The sequence below is a fragment of the Rissa tridactyla genome, chromosome 20 (assembly GCF_028500815.1).
Source record: "Rissa tridactyla isolate bRisTri1 chromosome 20, bRisTri1.patW.cur.20221130, whole genome shotgun sequence".
Lineage (NCBI taxonomy): Eukaryota > Metazoa > Chordata > Aves > Charadriiformes > Laridae > Rissa > Rissa tridactyla.
Window position 1 is genome coordinate 2,375,759 of NC_071485.1, and position 15,293 is coordinate 2,391,051.

General features: G+C 60.1%; 2 protein-coding genes and 1 long non-coding RNA gene across 3 annotated transcripts; all 3 read right to left on the reverse strand.

Moving 5' to 3' along the window:
* Positions 1-131: 131 nt before the first annotated feature.
* Positions 132-2,592, reverse strand: SNRNP27 (small nuclear ribonucleoprotein U4/U6.U5 subunit 27). Its single transcript, XM_054225012.1, has 6 exons — positions 2,479-2,592; positions 1,794-1,914; positions 1,522-1,634; positions 1,286-1,365; positions 1,119-1,183; positions 132-487 (listed from the first exon to the last, which is right to left on the reverse strand). Exons 1-6 carry the CDS (start codon positions 2,513-2,515, stop codon positions 433-435), a joined length of 471 nt encoding a protein of 156 aa, XP_054080987.1. The 5' UTR covers positions 2,516-2,592; the 3' UTR covers positions 132-432.
* Positions 2,593-4,784: 2,192 nt separating this feature from the next.
* On the reverse strand, positions 4,785-5,394 carry LOC128919628 (uncharacterized). The gene is made up of 2 exons (XR_008469918.1): positions 5,313-5,394; positions 4,785-5,181 (listed from the first exon to the last, which is right to left on the reverse strand). It is a non-coding gene; the product is annotated as an uncharacterized LOC128919628 (long non-coding RNA).
* A 10-nt stretch (positions 5,395-5,404) lies between these two features.
* ADD2 (adducin 2) lies at positions 5,405-13,685 on the reverse strand. The gene is made up of 14 exons (XM_054225011.1): positions 13,432-13,685; positions 12,740-12,878; positions 12,186-12,337; positions 10,056-10,136; positions 9,786-9,935; positions 9,558-9,701; positions 9,348-9,446; positions 8,627-8,803; positions 8,263-8,520; positions 7,733-7,852; positions 7,527-7,616; positions 7,227-7,383; positions 7,023-7,127; positions 5,405-6,061 (listed from the first exon to the last, which is right to left on the reverse strand). Exons 1-14 carry the CDS (start codon positions 13,612-13,614, stop codon positions 5,760-5,762), a joined length of 2,157 nt encoding a protein of 718 aa, XP_054080986.1. The 5' UTR covers positions 13,615-13,685; the 3' UTR covers positions 5,405-5,759.
* Positions 13,686-15,293: the final 1,608 nt, after the last annotated feature.

The following is a 15,293-nucleotide window of genomic DNA, read 5'->3' on the forward strand; positions in this document are numbered from 1 at the left end:
TGTGTGAGGCGAGAATTGAAGCATTTTGGGGTGTCAGGTTCCCGCACCACTGCAGCAGCTCGGGGAAACAGCTGGAGGTTCGTGGCAGCCTGCTCACCCGCACGTTATTCCCAAATTATGAAAATAAAAAGGAAAAATAAATATGGGGTTTTATTGTTAACGGGGAACAAACACCGTGTCAAAAAACCATGACAGGAAAAACGCCACGAAATCCCAGCGAGGAACAAACCACGAGGGATACTGTAAAAAAAAAAAAAAAAAAAAACAATAATAACCAAAGACTCCGGGAAACAGTAACATGTACCCGCTGCGGGGCCAGGCGCACGCGGCAGGACTTGCTGGGAATAACCCGAATTCCTCTTGAAATCCGGTCTCCGACAAAGCGAAGTCTTTGTCGGCGGGTGGTTTCTCCCGCCCTGAGCAAGCCCAGCGTCAAGCGATGAAATCCAGGGGTCTGTTGAATCCTCCTTTTCTGTTCATGTATTGCCTGCGGCCGGAGGGAAGGAACCGGTGTCAGCTCCAGGGCAGCCAGCTCAGAACAAATCCACACAAACATACCCAAAGGAGGCCCGCGACAACCCTCAGCAGCCGCGGGGGATCGAATTCCCTGTGGATTTGCCCAAATCTGCCACCAACGAGACATCAGCGGAGGCTGGGCTGTTTGAGGACGAGGTCTGAGCCGAAGCCCAGCACACAGCGTGGCTGTACATCAAAAATGTTCTTTTTTGATGGCACTTTCCATCAAAAAGGAAACAGAATTGGCAAACTGAGCAGAGTTTTTGCGGAAGAAACATGCCAACAGCGCTGCTTACGCAGGCCCACTGCTCCAACCCACCCAGGCCACACCTGGGACATCCCACCCACAAACAATGCGCTCTTTTGTTCCTCATCTCTCTGCTTTCACCATTTCCAGGAGAAACCAGAGGCTTCTTACCTCCGTTTGACAGTATAAACCACAAACTTCACATTTTTCCAAAGGCCCGAGAAGCCACACCACCCCCCTGCGTGCACCGAGAGATGGTGCCTTTGACATACAGTTGCAGAGTTTCCTCCACGCTGCGTTATCTCATCAAAGAAATTCTCTTTCTACCCGAAAAAAAAAAAGGCTGGGCGCAAACCTGTACTTCCTCTTCTGGGAGACATTGATGGCATAGGCATTTGCGGCGCCATCCACCTTCTTCCCCTGAAAAACATTAAGAAAAACGGTCCCAAAACTCAGCATATTATCCCCAAAAAGGGACCGTTGGAGGCAGCTGCGGGCTCCACCGCGCCAATTCACACTCACTTTCGTCGTGTCAAAAGAGGCAAAGCCCATCATCTTCATCATCTCAATTTCCTCTTCTGTCTTGCCCTGCAAATCTTCCTCTGCCGAGACAACAAAAAAGAAAGATTTTGACAAAGACAGCCGTCAGGTTTCGCCAAAAACATTTCAAATAAGCACCCCGGTGTCACCTTGGTCACAACCCAAGCAGGAAATTCAGTGCCCAGGACGTACTGAACAAGGAAAATCCCTTGACTCACCTGTGATCTGACGTTCTTTGCCTTTGGAATCTTTTATCTCCTTCTTCTCTTCATCTCGCCTTTCCTTCAGCCGTGGTGGGGAGGAGGAGCTGGATCGGTGCCGTCTCGGCGACCTGACGTTGCAAACGCAGAAGGGTTTGCAACTTCCCAGCTGTGCCATTACCAGTTTTACGGCGTTAATGAGTTCCCGCTGTCCCGATACCACCCGAACCTCATCTTGCCCGGGCTCTCCAGCTTGTCCCCACCCCGGCATTGCCTTTTCTGCCCCTCACCTGGATCGTCTCCTGTGGGGGGAACGAGAACGACTCCTCCTCCTGTCCCTGTCCCGGGACCGGGATCGCTCTCTTCGCCTCCTCTCCCTCTCCCGTGAGGTGGACCGTGAACGCCTGCGCTCTGCTTGCAGAAAGGCATGGCTCTGTTTAGCTTCTGCTTCTTCACGTCTTTCCTGCTTTCCAAAGAAAATCCTACGACATTGTGACAGGTCCCAAGCAGCGAACCCACAACTCCCTCCCACCTCCTTCCCTCCCTGTCTGGGCTCAGAGATCGAGCCCAGCACCCGCAGAAGCGGGAGGAGGAGCAGGAAAAGCCCTTCACCCGGGAGTAGGGGAATGAACCTGTCGGCAAATCGGTGCCTGAAAAGCTGAGGTGCCTGGAAAGAGGCGGGAGTCGGTGTCCGGAAGGAGGAAGAGGAGAAGGAGGAAGGGAGCCTCTGCTCTCCCCAGAGCGAAGAGCCGAGGCTCCAGCACCGCCCCCCCACACAGACCCTGGAGGGGCCTCACCCCCTCCCTCAAGGGTTGGGGGGACTCCCAGGGCCCGCTCCTACCCCGGCCCTGGGCTGCCTGCGCCGGGCCTACCTCCCCCCAAGGGCCCGGATCCCGCCCCCCTCAGCGCAGCCCCGCCCTGTCGCGGCCGGACGCCCCAGGGTGTCCCCCCGGTGTCCCCTCCGTCCCTCCTCACCGCGCCGCGGCGGCGAGCGGGACCGGCTGCGGCCCATGGCCGACCCTCAGCGCCGGCACTTCCGGCCGCCCAGCACTGCGCACTTCCGGCCCCTCGCCTCGCGATCCTCCCCGGAACCGGAGCAGCAGCGCTTTGGTTCCGTAGCGAAAAAGGTCCGGAGGGGGGCCCGGGGTGGTTGAAATCCCCCTCCCCGGCGGGCTCCGCTCCGCATCCAGAGCCGGGGGTGGGCACAGGGGGTCGATGAGGCCGTGAACCCCAGCCCCAGCCGAGCCCCTTCCCCAGCCTCGGCCCAGCCTAGCCCCAGCCCCGCCCCAGCTCCCAGGGAGGCCATGACACCCCCTCATCCACCTCCAAGCGCCACAGCACTAGCGTGTGCCAAACACGAGGTTTATTTACAGACAGGCGTTACACAGCACTTTCCAGCGACGATTGTCAGACACCGGCCATTGCCCTTGCCAGCCCACAGGTGGGGGACACCCCGCTCCCCTCCCCACCATGCTCCCCCGGGCCATGGCGGCAAACCCAGCGTTGAGCAGCCTCCTCTCGGCCTCATGTCAGTGGGTGTTCAGCAACCGCATCCTCGCCGGCGACCACGGCATGTCCACCAGCCCCAGGTGGCAAAAAGGGTGCTGAATCCAGCTGGAACCACAGCATCGCCCTCGTTTCCCGCAGTGTGTCGGTGTATCCGTGGTCGAAGATGGAAATCCGGCCTCTCTTCTTTTCAGTTAAGGATGCAAATATGGAGGGCGAGGAGCACCAGGCCTCTTGGGGCACTGGATGAACGGTTTGCCTCGCAGCCAGGGATGCGCCCCTGCCTCCCCGCCACTGAAAACCCACACCAAGGGCTTGACCTGGGGCTCTTGGGCACAGGCAGCCTTGCACAAAGGAGGTGAGAAGGAAGCAGCGAGCCTAGGGGCTGCCTGCAAGCAGCCGGCAGCAAAATGCTGGCAGGGGAGAGGGGGAAAATTATCCGGTGGGGCGGTCCCGAGGGTGCCCTGACGGATGGGGAAACCGTGGCATCGACGTGACCTTATATCTGTTTTCTTCTAGCTAAGTGGCAAGGACGCACATTGCAGTGGTGGCCATTTGAGCCTTCCTCCTTGCTGAAGGCACCAGTGTCTCTTGCTTCCCAAAACTGAACAAGATGCCTAGCTCAACCCAGACTGGCTCACAGGGGGAAAATAAATCCCTCTCCTGTGGAGAAAAGGGGTCGCAAAGCCCCTGGGGACAGACTCTCGGAGGAAAAAGGGCTGCAGCTGGTCCGGTGGTGGGGTGTGCGGCAGTGCTGTAATTCAGGGAATTGCCCCGGGAGAGACCGTGCCGTCTTGGGGTGGCAACAGAGACGCCCCTGTGGGGCTTTCCTGGCCTAGGTCGAGCAGAGGCATGGGCCAGATGACAAAAATGGCCTCAAAGAGCCTTAAAATCAGTGGCAGTAAACAACACCCCATGGGAAATGGTTACAGAGCTGTGATTTGCTTTCTGCGGAAGAGACACTGAATATAGGCACGACCATGGGGCTGGTGTTCGGTCCATCAGTTGCAGATGGTGAATTTAGGAGCTCAGGGTCCCCCTGGTCCTTGCAGGAGCGTGATGGGGAGCTGTGTCTCTAACCCCAGTGCGGACCGGGCAGGACAAACACTATCCCTGAATACCGGACTCGGGTTAGCCCTGGGACTCCAGTAAGGTACCCACCAGGTACGTATTTTTGCAATTTTTTGCTTTTTATGTTTTACTTTCTGATTCAGAATTTGCCCGGCCTGCTCCGTATCGCAGCCCTGCAAAGAAAACCAACCTGCCTTTACAAACCTCCTCTCCTTGACCCACAGCTGCCTGCATGGGCCCCGCTCCCTGCCTGCACCCTGCTCAGGGCCTGCTCCCTGCCACCCCCAAAATTGCTGCCAGGCTTTCAGCTCTTCAGAAGAGGAAAACAAGAGCTGAGACCTGCCTCGCAGAAGCAAAAAGGCTTTGAAAACACAGCGGTGGCACGTGGGAAAATCATATTGGGGTGAGGAAACCTGGTGCCCTCAGAGTGGGGGGGTTCTGGGGTTTCCTGCAGACCCCCAGCAGACAGGACTCGGTGGGCGTTGGGGCTGTGGCAGGGAAGCCTGGTCCCCGCGGTCAGTGCTGCCCCAGGAAGACGGCAAACCCCTATGGCTTGCAGGAGGATGGGGGCTGATCCTGTGGGTTTTGCCCCCTAAATCCCAGCATTGGAGCGGCTGCGTTTTCTTCTTCCCTTGGGGCACGGCCGGCAGGTTTTAACGATGGTGGTGTCGCTGTAGGGAATGCTAGAGGCGGGGAGGCAAGGCTGGGTGGGAAGGGAACACCAGGGAGGATTTTAATTTGTGTTTGGGAGTCTAGAGCTGGGGAAAAGCAATGATCTGGCCTCGGCCGTGTGGACGGGCGCTCGCTGAGCCCAGGGTCGGTGCCAGCAGAGACCTGGCACAGCCTTGGCCATCAGTGGTGGTGGGGATGGGGGTGGCAGCGTCGGCAGTGCCTCTGGCTGAAGTGAATTGGCAGCGTGTGTTCATCCCGAAGTAGCACTTAGTGAGTGAAGTTTTGCTCAGTTTTAAATAACACGGACAATTCCCAGAGGCTCTTTTCTTCTCCCTTCTCAGGCGCAGTTCATGCAGTGTGGCAAAATTCTTGGACAGGGAATTTGTGAGACGGTGGCACCAACAGGGGGTTGAAAGTGGCTCTCTGGCCCTGGGGAGAGGAAGGTTACGATCCAGGAAGGAAAGGGTCCCAGGCCCACCACCTCGCCCCCTCCTTCGGGGAGAACTCCCCCGCCTTTGGCTTGATCCGATTTACCCCAGCGAAGCGGTGAACAATTTTACCTGGAGCTGAAGCCAGGACCATTCCAGTGGAGCTTGAAACAGGAGGTAAAAAAAAAAAAATAACAACAACACACCTCAAACCAAGCGGTGGGCTCTGCAAGCGGCGGGTGGGGAGAAAAACCCAACCCTCAGCCCATGTGTGGGGAAGGGGCTGATGCCCAGAAGGGAGAAGGGAGAGCTCGTGGGAGGAGGGAGATTGCAGCGGGTATTTCCCCAAGCAGCAAACAGGGACCGTGATCTTTTCGTAAAGCTCAGTGAGCGTCTCCAAAAGCGGGTGACGGTGGGGACGAGGTGCCTTGTGCCAGGAGTACCCAGAAAACAATTCGCCTCCGGGGTTTTCGACTGCGTCTCAGCCAGACGCGCGACGCAGGAGCTGTCCCTCCGCCTTGGCGCCTCCATCCAGAGCAGTTTGTGGTTGTCGCCACAGCGGGAGGCCTTGGAGGAGACTCAAGATTCGATCTTTTCCTTCTTTTTGCCTTTTTTCAGGAAAGACGGGGTCCGGAATTTCTTCTTCTTCTTGGAGGGTGATTTGGAGGGTGAGCCTTCGGGGGAGACGGGGCTGCTGGTCACCGTCTCCTTCTCCTTGGGGGCATCTGGGTCAGCGTTGGCGGGGGAGGTCGTCCGCCCCCCACCTTTGCCCAGGTTTTCCTCAGTGCTTTGCTCCTCGTCCTTCCCGTTCACCACTGCCGGTGGCTCCTTCTCGGTGGTGGAATTGGCCGACACTTGGCTGCCGTCTGCCTTGTTGTCACCTTGGCAGGGGGAAAGGGGAGAGATGAGGGTTGGGGTAGCAGCAGCCGGCACTGCGGAGGTTTAATTCCCCCCCCCAACTCGCTGGTTTGACCTGGGCAGGAGCAGGATTTGTCCCCTGCCAACTGGAAGCACAGGGACCTGATCCCCTCCTGCTGCAGGCACCGCTTTCCTGAGCCTTCCCCCCCAATCTTCCCTGCGGGACAAGTGACAGAGGGATGGAGAGCTAGGAAGAGGCAGGCAGGGCTCCGTCCTGGCCTCACCTCTGGAAATAAAGTGGGCAGGAAAGAAAATGAGGCGACCCAAGGCATTTCCTTCTGCGAAACCCTGAGCGGGGCACCACTCCTTGCAGGACCGTGGCCGAAATGGGGCACGGAGAGCAAGGTCACCCCGAGCTAGCGGGGAGCGTGGTCGCCCGCGTCCCTCCGCCCGCAGCGAGGCTCGAGGACGGCCTCTCCGTACTTACTACGGTGACAAGTATTCAGAGTCAGAGGTAACTCCTTGGGGGAAAGCCACACGTGGAGGAAAGAGAAAGGAAGATGTGGAGACAGACATACAGACACCATGAGACACGATGAGAAAGCGAGAAGCCGCGCGCTCCCACTGCTCTCTCCCACCCCCTGAGACCTGCTGCAGTTTGTTGATGACAAATTTGCGTTTGAGGACACATAATAATGGGAATATCGCACCCATCAAAGCATTAGGAGGGGACAGAGGTGTCCCGCAAAGCCACCAGATGCTCATGTCCTCCTGCCTTGAAGGCAAGTGATGGCTTTGGTGCCTTGGGGCGCGAATCCCCATCGGTGCTCAGCCCCGCCAGAGCAGGGACCCCCACAGGGAAAGGCAGAGGGACCTGGGGGTGACATTCATCTGTGTTTCAGCGGGGTTTGGCTACAGCCACCCTCATCCCCGCTTGTCACCTCCGCTTGGCTGGTGAGCCCAGGCGCTCACCAGCCCACTCACCCTCCGAGGGCTTGGCAGGTGTTGGGGCTGGGCTTTGCGGCAGGGAGCCGGGAGGCGATTTGGTGGGGGAAGCCTGGCTTTCCTTGGCTGTGGCATCCTTCTCGCCTGCCAGCGGAGAGAGCGTGCTGGCCCCAAGGTCCACCGGGTGCTGTGGCCCCAGGGGGGAATTTGGGATTGGGGTTCCCCCCCCCGTACCACTCCTACCCTGTAGCCCCAGCTTTTTCCTCTCCACCTCCTGCTTGTACTCCTCCAGCTCCTGGTCGGTGAGCTGGCTGAAGGGGTTCGGGGGCTCTGGCTCAGTGGGTGCCTCCTCCCGGGATGCCTCTTTGGCCTCTGTGTCCCCCAGATGACTCTCTGTGGACTGAAACACCACCCCCCACCCCCCCCGGAGTGGTGTCACCTCACGACCAGTGGGATGCCAGGGAAGGGCTGGACACTCCGGGGGGAAGAGGGAAGGCAGGACATGGCGTTGGGGATGCGGGTTAGGGACGGGGGGTGACCTACAGGACTGCGGCTGGTCTCGGCGATGACACTGGCCAACAGTTGCGACTGGGGCCCGGCCGACTTCACATCTTGGCGGTTTTGCTCCCGGATCTGTGGGTGAGATGCAGAGAGGGGAGGGGAAAAAAGCCTCCCCCTTGCCCTGGGGTCTGCCGAGAGCCTGGCACCCACATCCGAAAGCCTCTAGGGCTTTTGGGACGGGCCCATACCTTGTTCCTCATCTCCAGCACCTCCTGCGGGTCTGTGTAGAGGGGCACGAACTGGTTGGGGTTCTCGATTCGGATGGGGGTCCCGCTGCTGGCTTTTTCCACCTCATCCGCTTTCAGCCACTGCATGTCAGAGTGGTGAAACCCCAATAAACACACGTTGCGGAGAGAGGAGACCCCCAAAAAAATGCATCTTGCATAGAAGGGAGACCCCATAAAGCCTGTGGTGCTTGGCCCCCTGGGCTGGGGAGGTGACATTTTAAGATAAATATTACGGGGTGGGAAATAGAGGCAGAAAGAAAAGCTTGCATTAAATAAAGACACCAAATGAAGCGTTTCTCGCTTCTGGAATTTCTGGGCATTTCTGCACACCAGATTTTGGTGTGATCGATAACATCCCAAGCATCCCTCCATCTCCCTTTTTTTTTTTTGGTACCCCAAAATCCCCCCATCATCCATACAGCTGATGCCATTCCCAGACCCATTCCCAAATTAACCCAACACCCCCCCAGGATGCCACGGCAGCCCCGCACCGTCGTCTTTGTCCTCTGGCTGCTGGCACTGCCCTGCTGCTCCTCAGCCACATTGACCCTCATGTAAGTGTTGGGGGTGTTGAGCCACCGTGTCTTCTCCTTCTGCTGCTTCTGGGCATGCTGCCGCAGCGTGGGGACAAGGGCCGCCTCCTCCTCGAAGACGAAGGCCGTCACGGTGGCGGGAATTAGCACGTCACTTTTGGGCTTGCTCTTCTCCTGCACGAAGGGGTAGCGGTAGGTGTAGCCTGTGCGGTAACCCTGGAAAGGCAAAAAGCACTTGGTTGTGACTAATATAGGGATAAAAAGAGACATTTTCCTGCATTTGGGGGGAGGTTGCCGTGTTTTGGCATCGGCTGGTGCTCACCAGGTTGTCCAGCATCCTCATCAGGGCTTCGAATTCATGCTCGCCCAAGCGGCTCTTCTGCATGGGCCCGAAGGTGCTGCCAGCCCAGCGCACCGAGCCCACCTCGTGGGGCCGGTGCTTGGCGCGCTCCAGGACAATCAGGTTCTCCACGCCGCCCGCGCTTGCCAGCGCCGACACCTACGGCCGAGCCCAGGGAGACACAGCTGATGCAGCTGAACAGCCCCAGATCCGCCCGTGGCCCCTGTGGCGGTGGGGCCGTGCTGGTCTGTCCCATCCCAGGCACCGCACTGGTGGCAGAGACCTGTCACAACTCAGTGCATGGTCCCAGGGCACCATGCTGGCGGCAGAGACCTGGCGCAGCTCAGTGCGTGCTCCGGGGTTACCATGCTAGCAGCAAAGAACCAGCACAGCTCAGCGCATAGTCCCAGGGTACCATGCTGGCAGCAGAGACTGTACACAGCTCAGTGTGAGCTCCCGGAGCACTGGGCTGGCGGCAGAGACCTGGCATAGCTCAGTGCATGCTCCCAGAGCACTGCACTGGGGGTGAAGACACAGCGCAGTTCAGTGCAGTGTCCTGAGGCAGAGACCTGCCACAGCTCAGCGCGTGCTCCTGGGGCCACAGTGCTGGCAGCCGAGACCGTACGCAGCTCAGTGCTTATTCCTGGGGGCACGGCGCCGACAGCAGTGACTGTACGCGGCTCGGGGCGTGCCCTGTGCTCACCTGGATCTCGCAGGCGGCCTGCAGGTGGAAGATGCTGTAGAAGGCCTCCTCGGCGGTGTCGCCCAGCGCCAGCACCCCGTGGTTGCGCAGCACCAGGATCTGCATCACCCGGTGTGAGGAGAGGGGACCATCAGCGGGGCAAGGAGGAGGGGACAGGGACAGAGAGGTGGCCCCCGCCGTCCCCACCCCGTGTCCCACTCATCCCCTCACCTTACAGGTGGGACCAAGGGACTTTTGGAGCTCGACCCGATCGTCTTCGTCCTCCACCTCCCCGCGGAAATCGAAGTAGGCGACGTCCCCCAGCAGCAGGGCAGCGCGGGAGATGGGCAGCACGCCGCACCGCATGGCCGACACCTGCGGCGGGGCGGGCAGGGCAGGCAGGTCGACAACACCCTCCCCCAATCCCCCCCCCCCCCCAAAAAAAAAAAATCATCTTACTGCAGCAGTGGCTGGCGTGTGCAGGCGGATGATGCAGCGGGCGTCAGGGCGGGCGGCGTAGATGGCGGCGTGGAGGCTGAAGCTGCGAGCGTCGGGGGTGAATCCGGTGCTGCCCTGCTCCACCACGGCCCCCAGCACGTTCACCTTGATCTTTGGGGGGGTGCACGTGTGTGTGGGGGGGGAGGATTTTGGGGTTCAGAGCTGGCTGAGCATCCCTTTTCCCCCCTGCCCGGGGAGGGGGATGGGGACACGCACGCAGGCGTTGCTCACCAGGCTGGCTGCTGTCACCTCGCTGCATGCCAGCCCCTGGGGGGCCACCAAGAAATGCTCCTGCTCCTTGCTGACCCGCAGCTGCACCGGGGAAAAAGCCCAAATAGGTGTAACAATATGAAAAAAAAACCCCCAAAAAACCAAAAAAACCCCACCAAACATCAAAAATCATACCCCCTAAAAAGAACACCTACTCCCCCAAACCCCCCCAAAACCTTAAACCCCCCCCCCCAAAAAAAAAAACCCACCAAAAATTCCCAACCCCTCCAAAAGCCAACTCCACCCAAAGAACCACTCAAACCCCTCAAAACCCAACTCCCCCAAAGAGCCCCCAAACCCTCCCCAAAACCCAAACTCCACTGAAAAAGCCCCGACCCCCCTGCGCCCCCAAAACCTAACCTCCCCAGAAAACTAACCCCCTCGACGCCCCCAAACCGCCTCCCAACTGCCACAAAAAAACCCAAAGCCCCCAAACCCTCAACTCCTCCCCAAAAGCCCCAACCCCCCGCCTCCCCAAAAACCCTCACCCCCCCAAAAAACAACCCCCGAAACTCCCACCCGCCAAAAAAAAAAAAAACCTGACTCCCCAAAAGAATCCCCAACCCCCCCCAAAAAACCCAAGGCACCCAAATCCCCAACTCCCCCCAGAAAGACAAAACCCCCGTGTCCCCCCAAAAACACCAACCAACCCCCAAAACCCAACCCCCTCAACCCCCCCAAACTCCTCCCAAAGAACCCCCCCAACACCCACAAAAAGCCCAAAGCCCCCAAACCCCCAATTCCCCCCAAAAAAGCCCAACCCTCCTGCCCCCCCAAAAACCTCACACCCCCCGAAAAACCACCCCCCCACCACCCAAAAAAACAACTCCCGCAAAGAACCCCCCAACGCCCCTCAAAAAACCCCGTTCTCCCCAAACAACCCCAAACTCCTGCGCCCCCCAAAAACCCCAAGCCCCAAAAAAAAAACACCCCCAAAAAACCCTCAACCCCCCCACCCCCTGAAAAACTCCCCCCAAAACCCAGTTCCTCCTCCAAAACCCCCACTCCCCCCCAAAAAAAACACCCTCTAAACCCCCCTCAAACCCACCCCCCAAAAAAGCCCACCCTCTAACCACCCGCAAACCCACCCCCCCAAAAAAAAACCCACCCTCTAACCACCCGCAAAACCACCCCCCCAAAAAACCCCACCCTCTAACCACCCGCAAACCCACCCCCAAAAAAAAAACCACCCTCTAAACCCCCCGCAAACCCACCCCCCCAAAAAGACCCACCCTCTAACCACCCGCAAACCCACCCCCCCAAAAAGACCCACCCTCTAACCACCCGCAAACCCACCCCCCCAAAAAAACCCCACCCTCTAACCACCCGCAAACCCACCCCCCCAAAAAGACCCACCCTCTAACCACCCGCAAACCCACCCCCCAAAAAAAAAACCACCCTCTAACCACCCGCAAACCCACCCCCCCAAAAAAACCCCACCCTCTGACCACCCGCAAACCCACCCCCCCAAAAAAACCCACCCTCTAACCACCATCAAACCTACCCCCCCCAAAAAAAACCCACCCTCTAACCACCATCAAACCCACCCCCCCCAAAAAAAAACCCACCCTCTGACCACCCGCAAACCCACCCCCCCAAAAAAACCCACCCTCTAACCACCCGCAAACCCACCTCCCCCAAAAAACCCACCCTCTAACCACCCGCAAACCCACCCCCAAAAAAAAAAACACCCTCTAAACCCGCCGCAAACCCACCCCCCCAAAAAAAAACCACCCTCTAACCACCCGCAAACCCACCCCCCCAAAAAAACCCAACCTCTGACCACCCGCAAAACCACCCCCCAAAAATAAAACACCCTCTAACCACCCGCAAACCCACCCCCCCCAAAAAAACCACCCTCTAACCACCCGCAAACCCACCCCCCAAAAAAACCCACCCGCTGACCACCCGCAAACCCACCCCCCCAAAAAGACCCACCCTCTGACCACCATCAAACCCACCCCCCCCAAAAACACCACCCTCTAAATCCCCCCCAAAAAAACCTCCCCCCCCCAAATAACACTACCCCACACAAACTCCCTCCAACTCCCCCAAAATCCCTACCCCCCCCGGCCCCCCCGGGGTGCTCACGGTGACGGCGGCGTGTCCCAGCTGGGCCCAGCCGTAGAGGTCGAGCAGGCGGTGGATGCTGCCCACCTTGCAGCGCATCAGCCGCTCGCCCTTGGCCAGCGCCGGCACCTCGGGGCCGTGCAGGTCGTTGATGGGGGTGACGGCCGCCAGCCCTGGGAACGTGCCACCCCCCTGGTGAGGCCGGAGACAGCGAGGGGTGGGTTTGACCCCCCCACCCCACCCCCCGCCTCCAACCCCAGGGGCTTCCCCAGGGATGGGGCAGTGGAGGGTTGTGGAGCCGGGTTCGCTGGCCCCAAACATTTGGCGGTCCCCAAAGGTTTCGGTGGGGGCGGGGGGTTGGTTGGGGGTCTGCCTCTGTCCCCACAGTCGCCGATCACCTCGCCCCTCCCCTTGCCCTCTCCCGCTTCTTCTACTAGAAATGACAAGAAAACGGAGCCCTGCGGGTTGTTTTCTCCCCTATGACCCCACAAATTAGGAAAAACAATCAAGAATTTCACCAAACTGTTGTGTTTTTCCCCCCCCCCCAAAAAAGCCCTTGGCAGGTGCAGTCGTACCAATGGGGGAGGTGGGGAGGATGGCAGGGGACGTGGTGGCCATGAAGTCAGCAATCTGTCGCAGGGCCCAGATGTGGGACGAGTTGTTTCCCTTCTTCATCTGCTCCTGGATGAGGCTCTCCAGCTCCTCCCTGAAAGACTGCGGCATCCCAGCCCCGCCGGTGTCACCTCCCCCAGGGAAGGGATGCGGTGACCGAACAGGGACCATCCGGTGGCACCGGGGCAGGAGGCACCACCGGATTGGTGGTGGCACAATCACTAGCTTGGTGGAAGTGGCACCACTGGCATTGTGGCGTGATGACGATGACACCACCGGCTAGGTGGCAGCAACACCGCTGGCGTAGCGGCACGGCTGGCTTGGTGCCAGCGACACCATCGACTTGGTGGCACGGCAATGGTGGCACCGCCAGCTTGGTGGCACGGTGATGGTGGCACCGCCAGCTTGGTGTCAGCAACACCACTGTCTTGGTAGCACTGGCAACTGCGTAATAGCAGCGCCACAGGCTTGGTGGCAGGGACATCACCGGCTTGGTGGCACGGTAGTGGCACCACCAGCCAGGTGGGGATGTGCCCCAAGGCAACGCATGGTGGCATTTGCTTGGGGATGGGAGGGACTGGGGCAAGGGACAGGAGGGACAGGGTTGGGGACCAAGAGGGACGGGGTTGGGTCACCGAGAGGTGCTGCCCCTCACCGGGCTCTGGAGGATCATGGTGACCCGCTTCTTCTGCTCCATCATGTTGAAGTCCTGGCGCAGGTCGGCCGCCATGTTCCGCGCCCGCAGGAAATCGGGGTCCTCCTCAGCCAAACGCTCCAAGTAACGGGGTCCAGGGGCGGGGGGGGAGGGCAGGGGCTCCGGGCTGGCGGCTGTGCTCATCCTGAACAGACAGACGGACGGCGTCGGTCCCTGCTGCCCTCGCTCACGCCGCCACCGAAAACAGCCCCAGCTGTGCCACCTAGATAAGCCCAGCCAGCCCCCGCCCTGCCTGAAGGCATGACCCATCGGTGTGATGAGTTGGCAGGGAGCAGGGGAAATGTCCCCCCCCGCTGCCTGTGCTGTCTGGACCCCATCACACCCCACCACCCCCGCCCCGGGAGAAGCACCAGCTGAGAACTGGCAGCTCAGTGCACCGATGGGAGCAGCACCAGCGACGCCCAGCTCCAAATCGGGGCCGCGTGACGTCGAGGTGTTGACACTGTGGTGCGTTTCGGGTCACCACTCACCACCCCCTTCTCCCCCCCCCCCCAAAATACGGGGGGGGGGGGCCGGGGCGGGGGGGGCACCCCCCAACAAAGCCCCCCCCCCCCCCCGTTTTGCTGCCTGGGGACCCACCTGGCTCAGAGGGAAGCGGGGAGCCTTCGCCAAGGTGAAATTCACGGGGGGGGGGGGGGGGGGGCGGGTCTTCACGGTGGCCCCCAGCCCACGTCGGCGGGTGAGCGACAGGCGGCGGCGGCGAAGTCCTGAGCATCCCGGTAGGATTTTCCCCCCCCGCACCCCCCGGTCCCCAAGAGAGGAGGAGGGAGAGAGCAGAGGGGTCTCTAAGGGCCCCCCCATCACTCGGTACCGGCGAAGACACACACCCCCCCCCCCCGCCCCCCCCCAGCATCCCCGGCCGCCTCCACCCTCGCCGCACCCAGCGCTGCGGCAGCCGCAGGGATGGCGGACGATGATTAAAAAAAAATAAAATACGGAATTGTATTTTTTTTTGGGGGGGGGGGGAAGGGGGGGGGGGGGGAGCTGCAGCATTGCGCCTCCCCGATGGATGGATGGATGGATGGGGGGAGGGGGGTCGGGTACCCACCGCCCTCGGAGGATGAAGGGCCGGGGCGGGGAATGCGCTGCAGCCCCCCCCGTATCTGCATGCAGCCCTCTTGGGGGGGGGGGGGGGGGGGGGGCGCGGACACACAAAAGAAGAAAGAAAAGGAAAAAAAAAAAAAAAAAAAAAGGCGGGGGCACCCAGCTGGTCCTGCACCCACCCCCCCACCCCCCAAAAAAAAAAAAAAAAACCCAAAACCCACCCTCCCCGGGGGGCGCTGCGGCCGGGAGGATGCTGCCATCACCCACCTCCTCCTCAGAGCATCCTGTGACAAAGACACCCCCCCCCCCCCGCCCCCCCGCGCAGGTCCAGCTCCCTCTGTCGACACGCCACGCCTGGCCCCGCCCTAGCCAAGGTGGGGGGGGGGGGGGGAGCCCACGGACAACACATACCCACCCCCCCCCGGTAAACTCCACCAGCGCCGATAAACACGGAGGGGAAACACAGAGAACCCTCAGAGACACCCCCCAAACCCCCCCATTTTATTGCGAGTTCGTTAATTGGGACCCGGATGAAATAAGCCGTTACCTGGCAGAGGGGAAGAGCAGCGCTGCCAAGTGCTAATTACATTCGCATAGAGCAACTAATTACAGCTCTCGCCCCCCCGCATTTTAGGGGTGATGGATACCCTCCCCCCTCCCCGCCCCCCAACGCCCCCCATTTTAGGGACAGCGCAGGTTGGGTGCTGGGTTTAATGGGATGGGGGGCTGGAGCTCCTGGGCTCAGGAACCCCCCACCC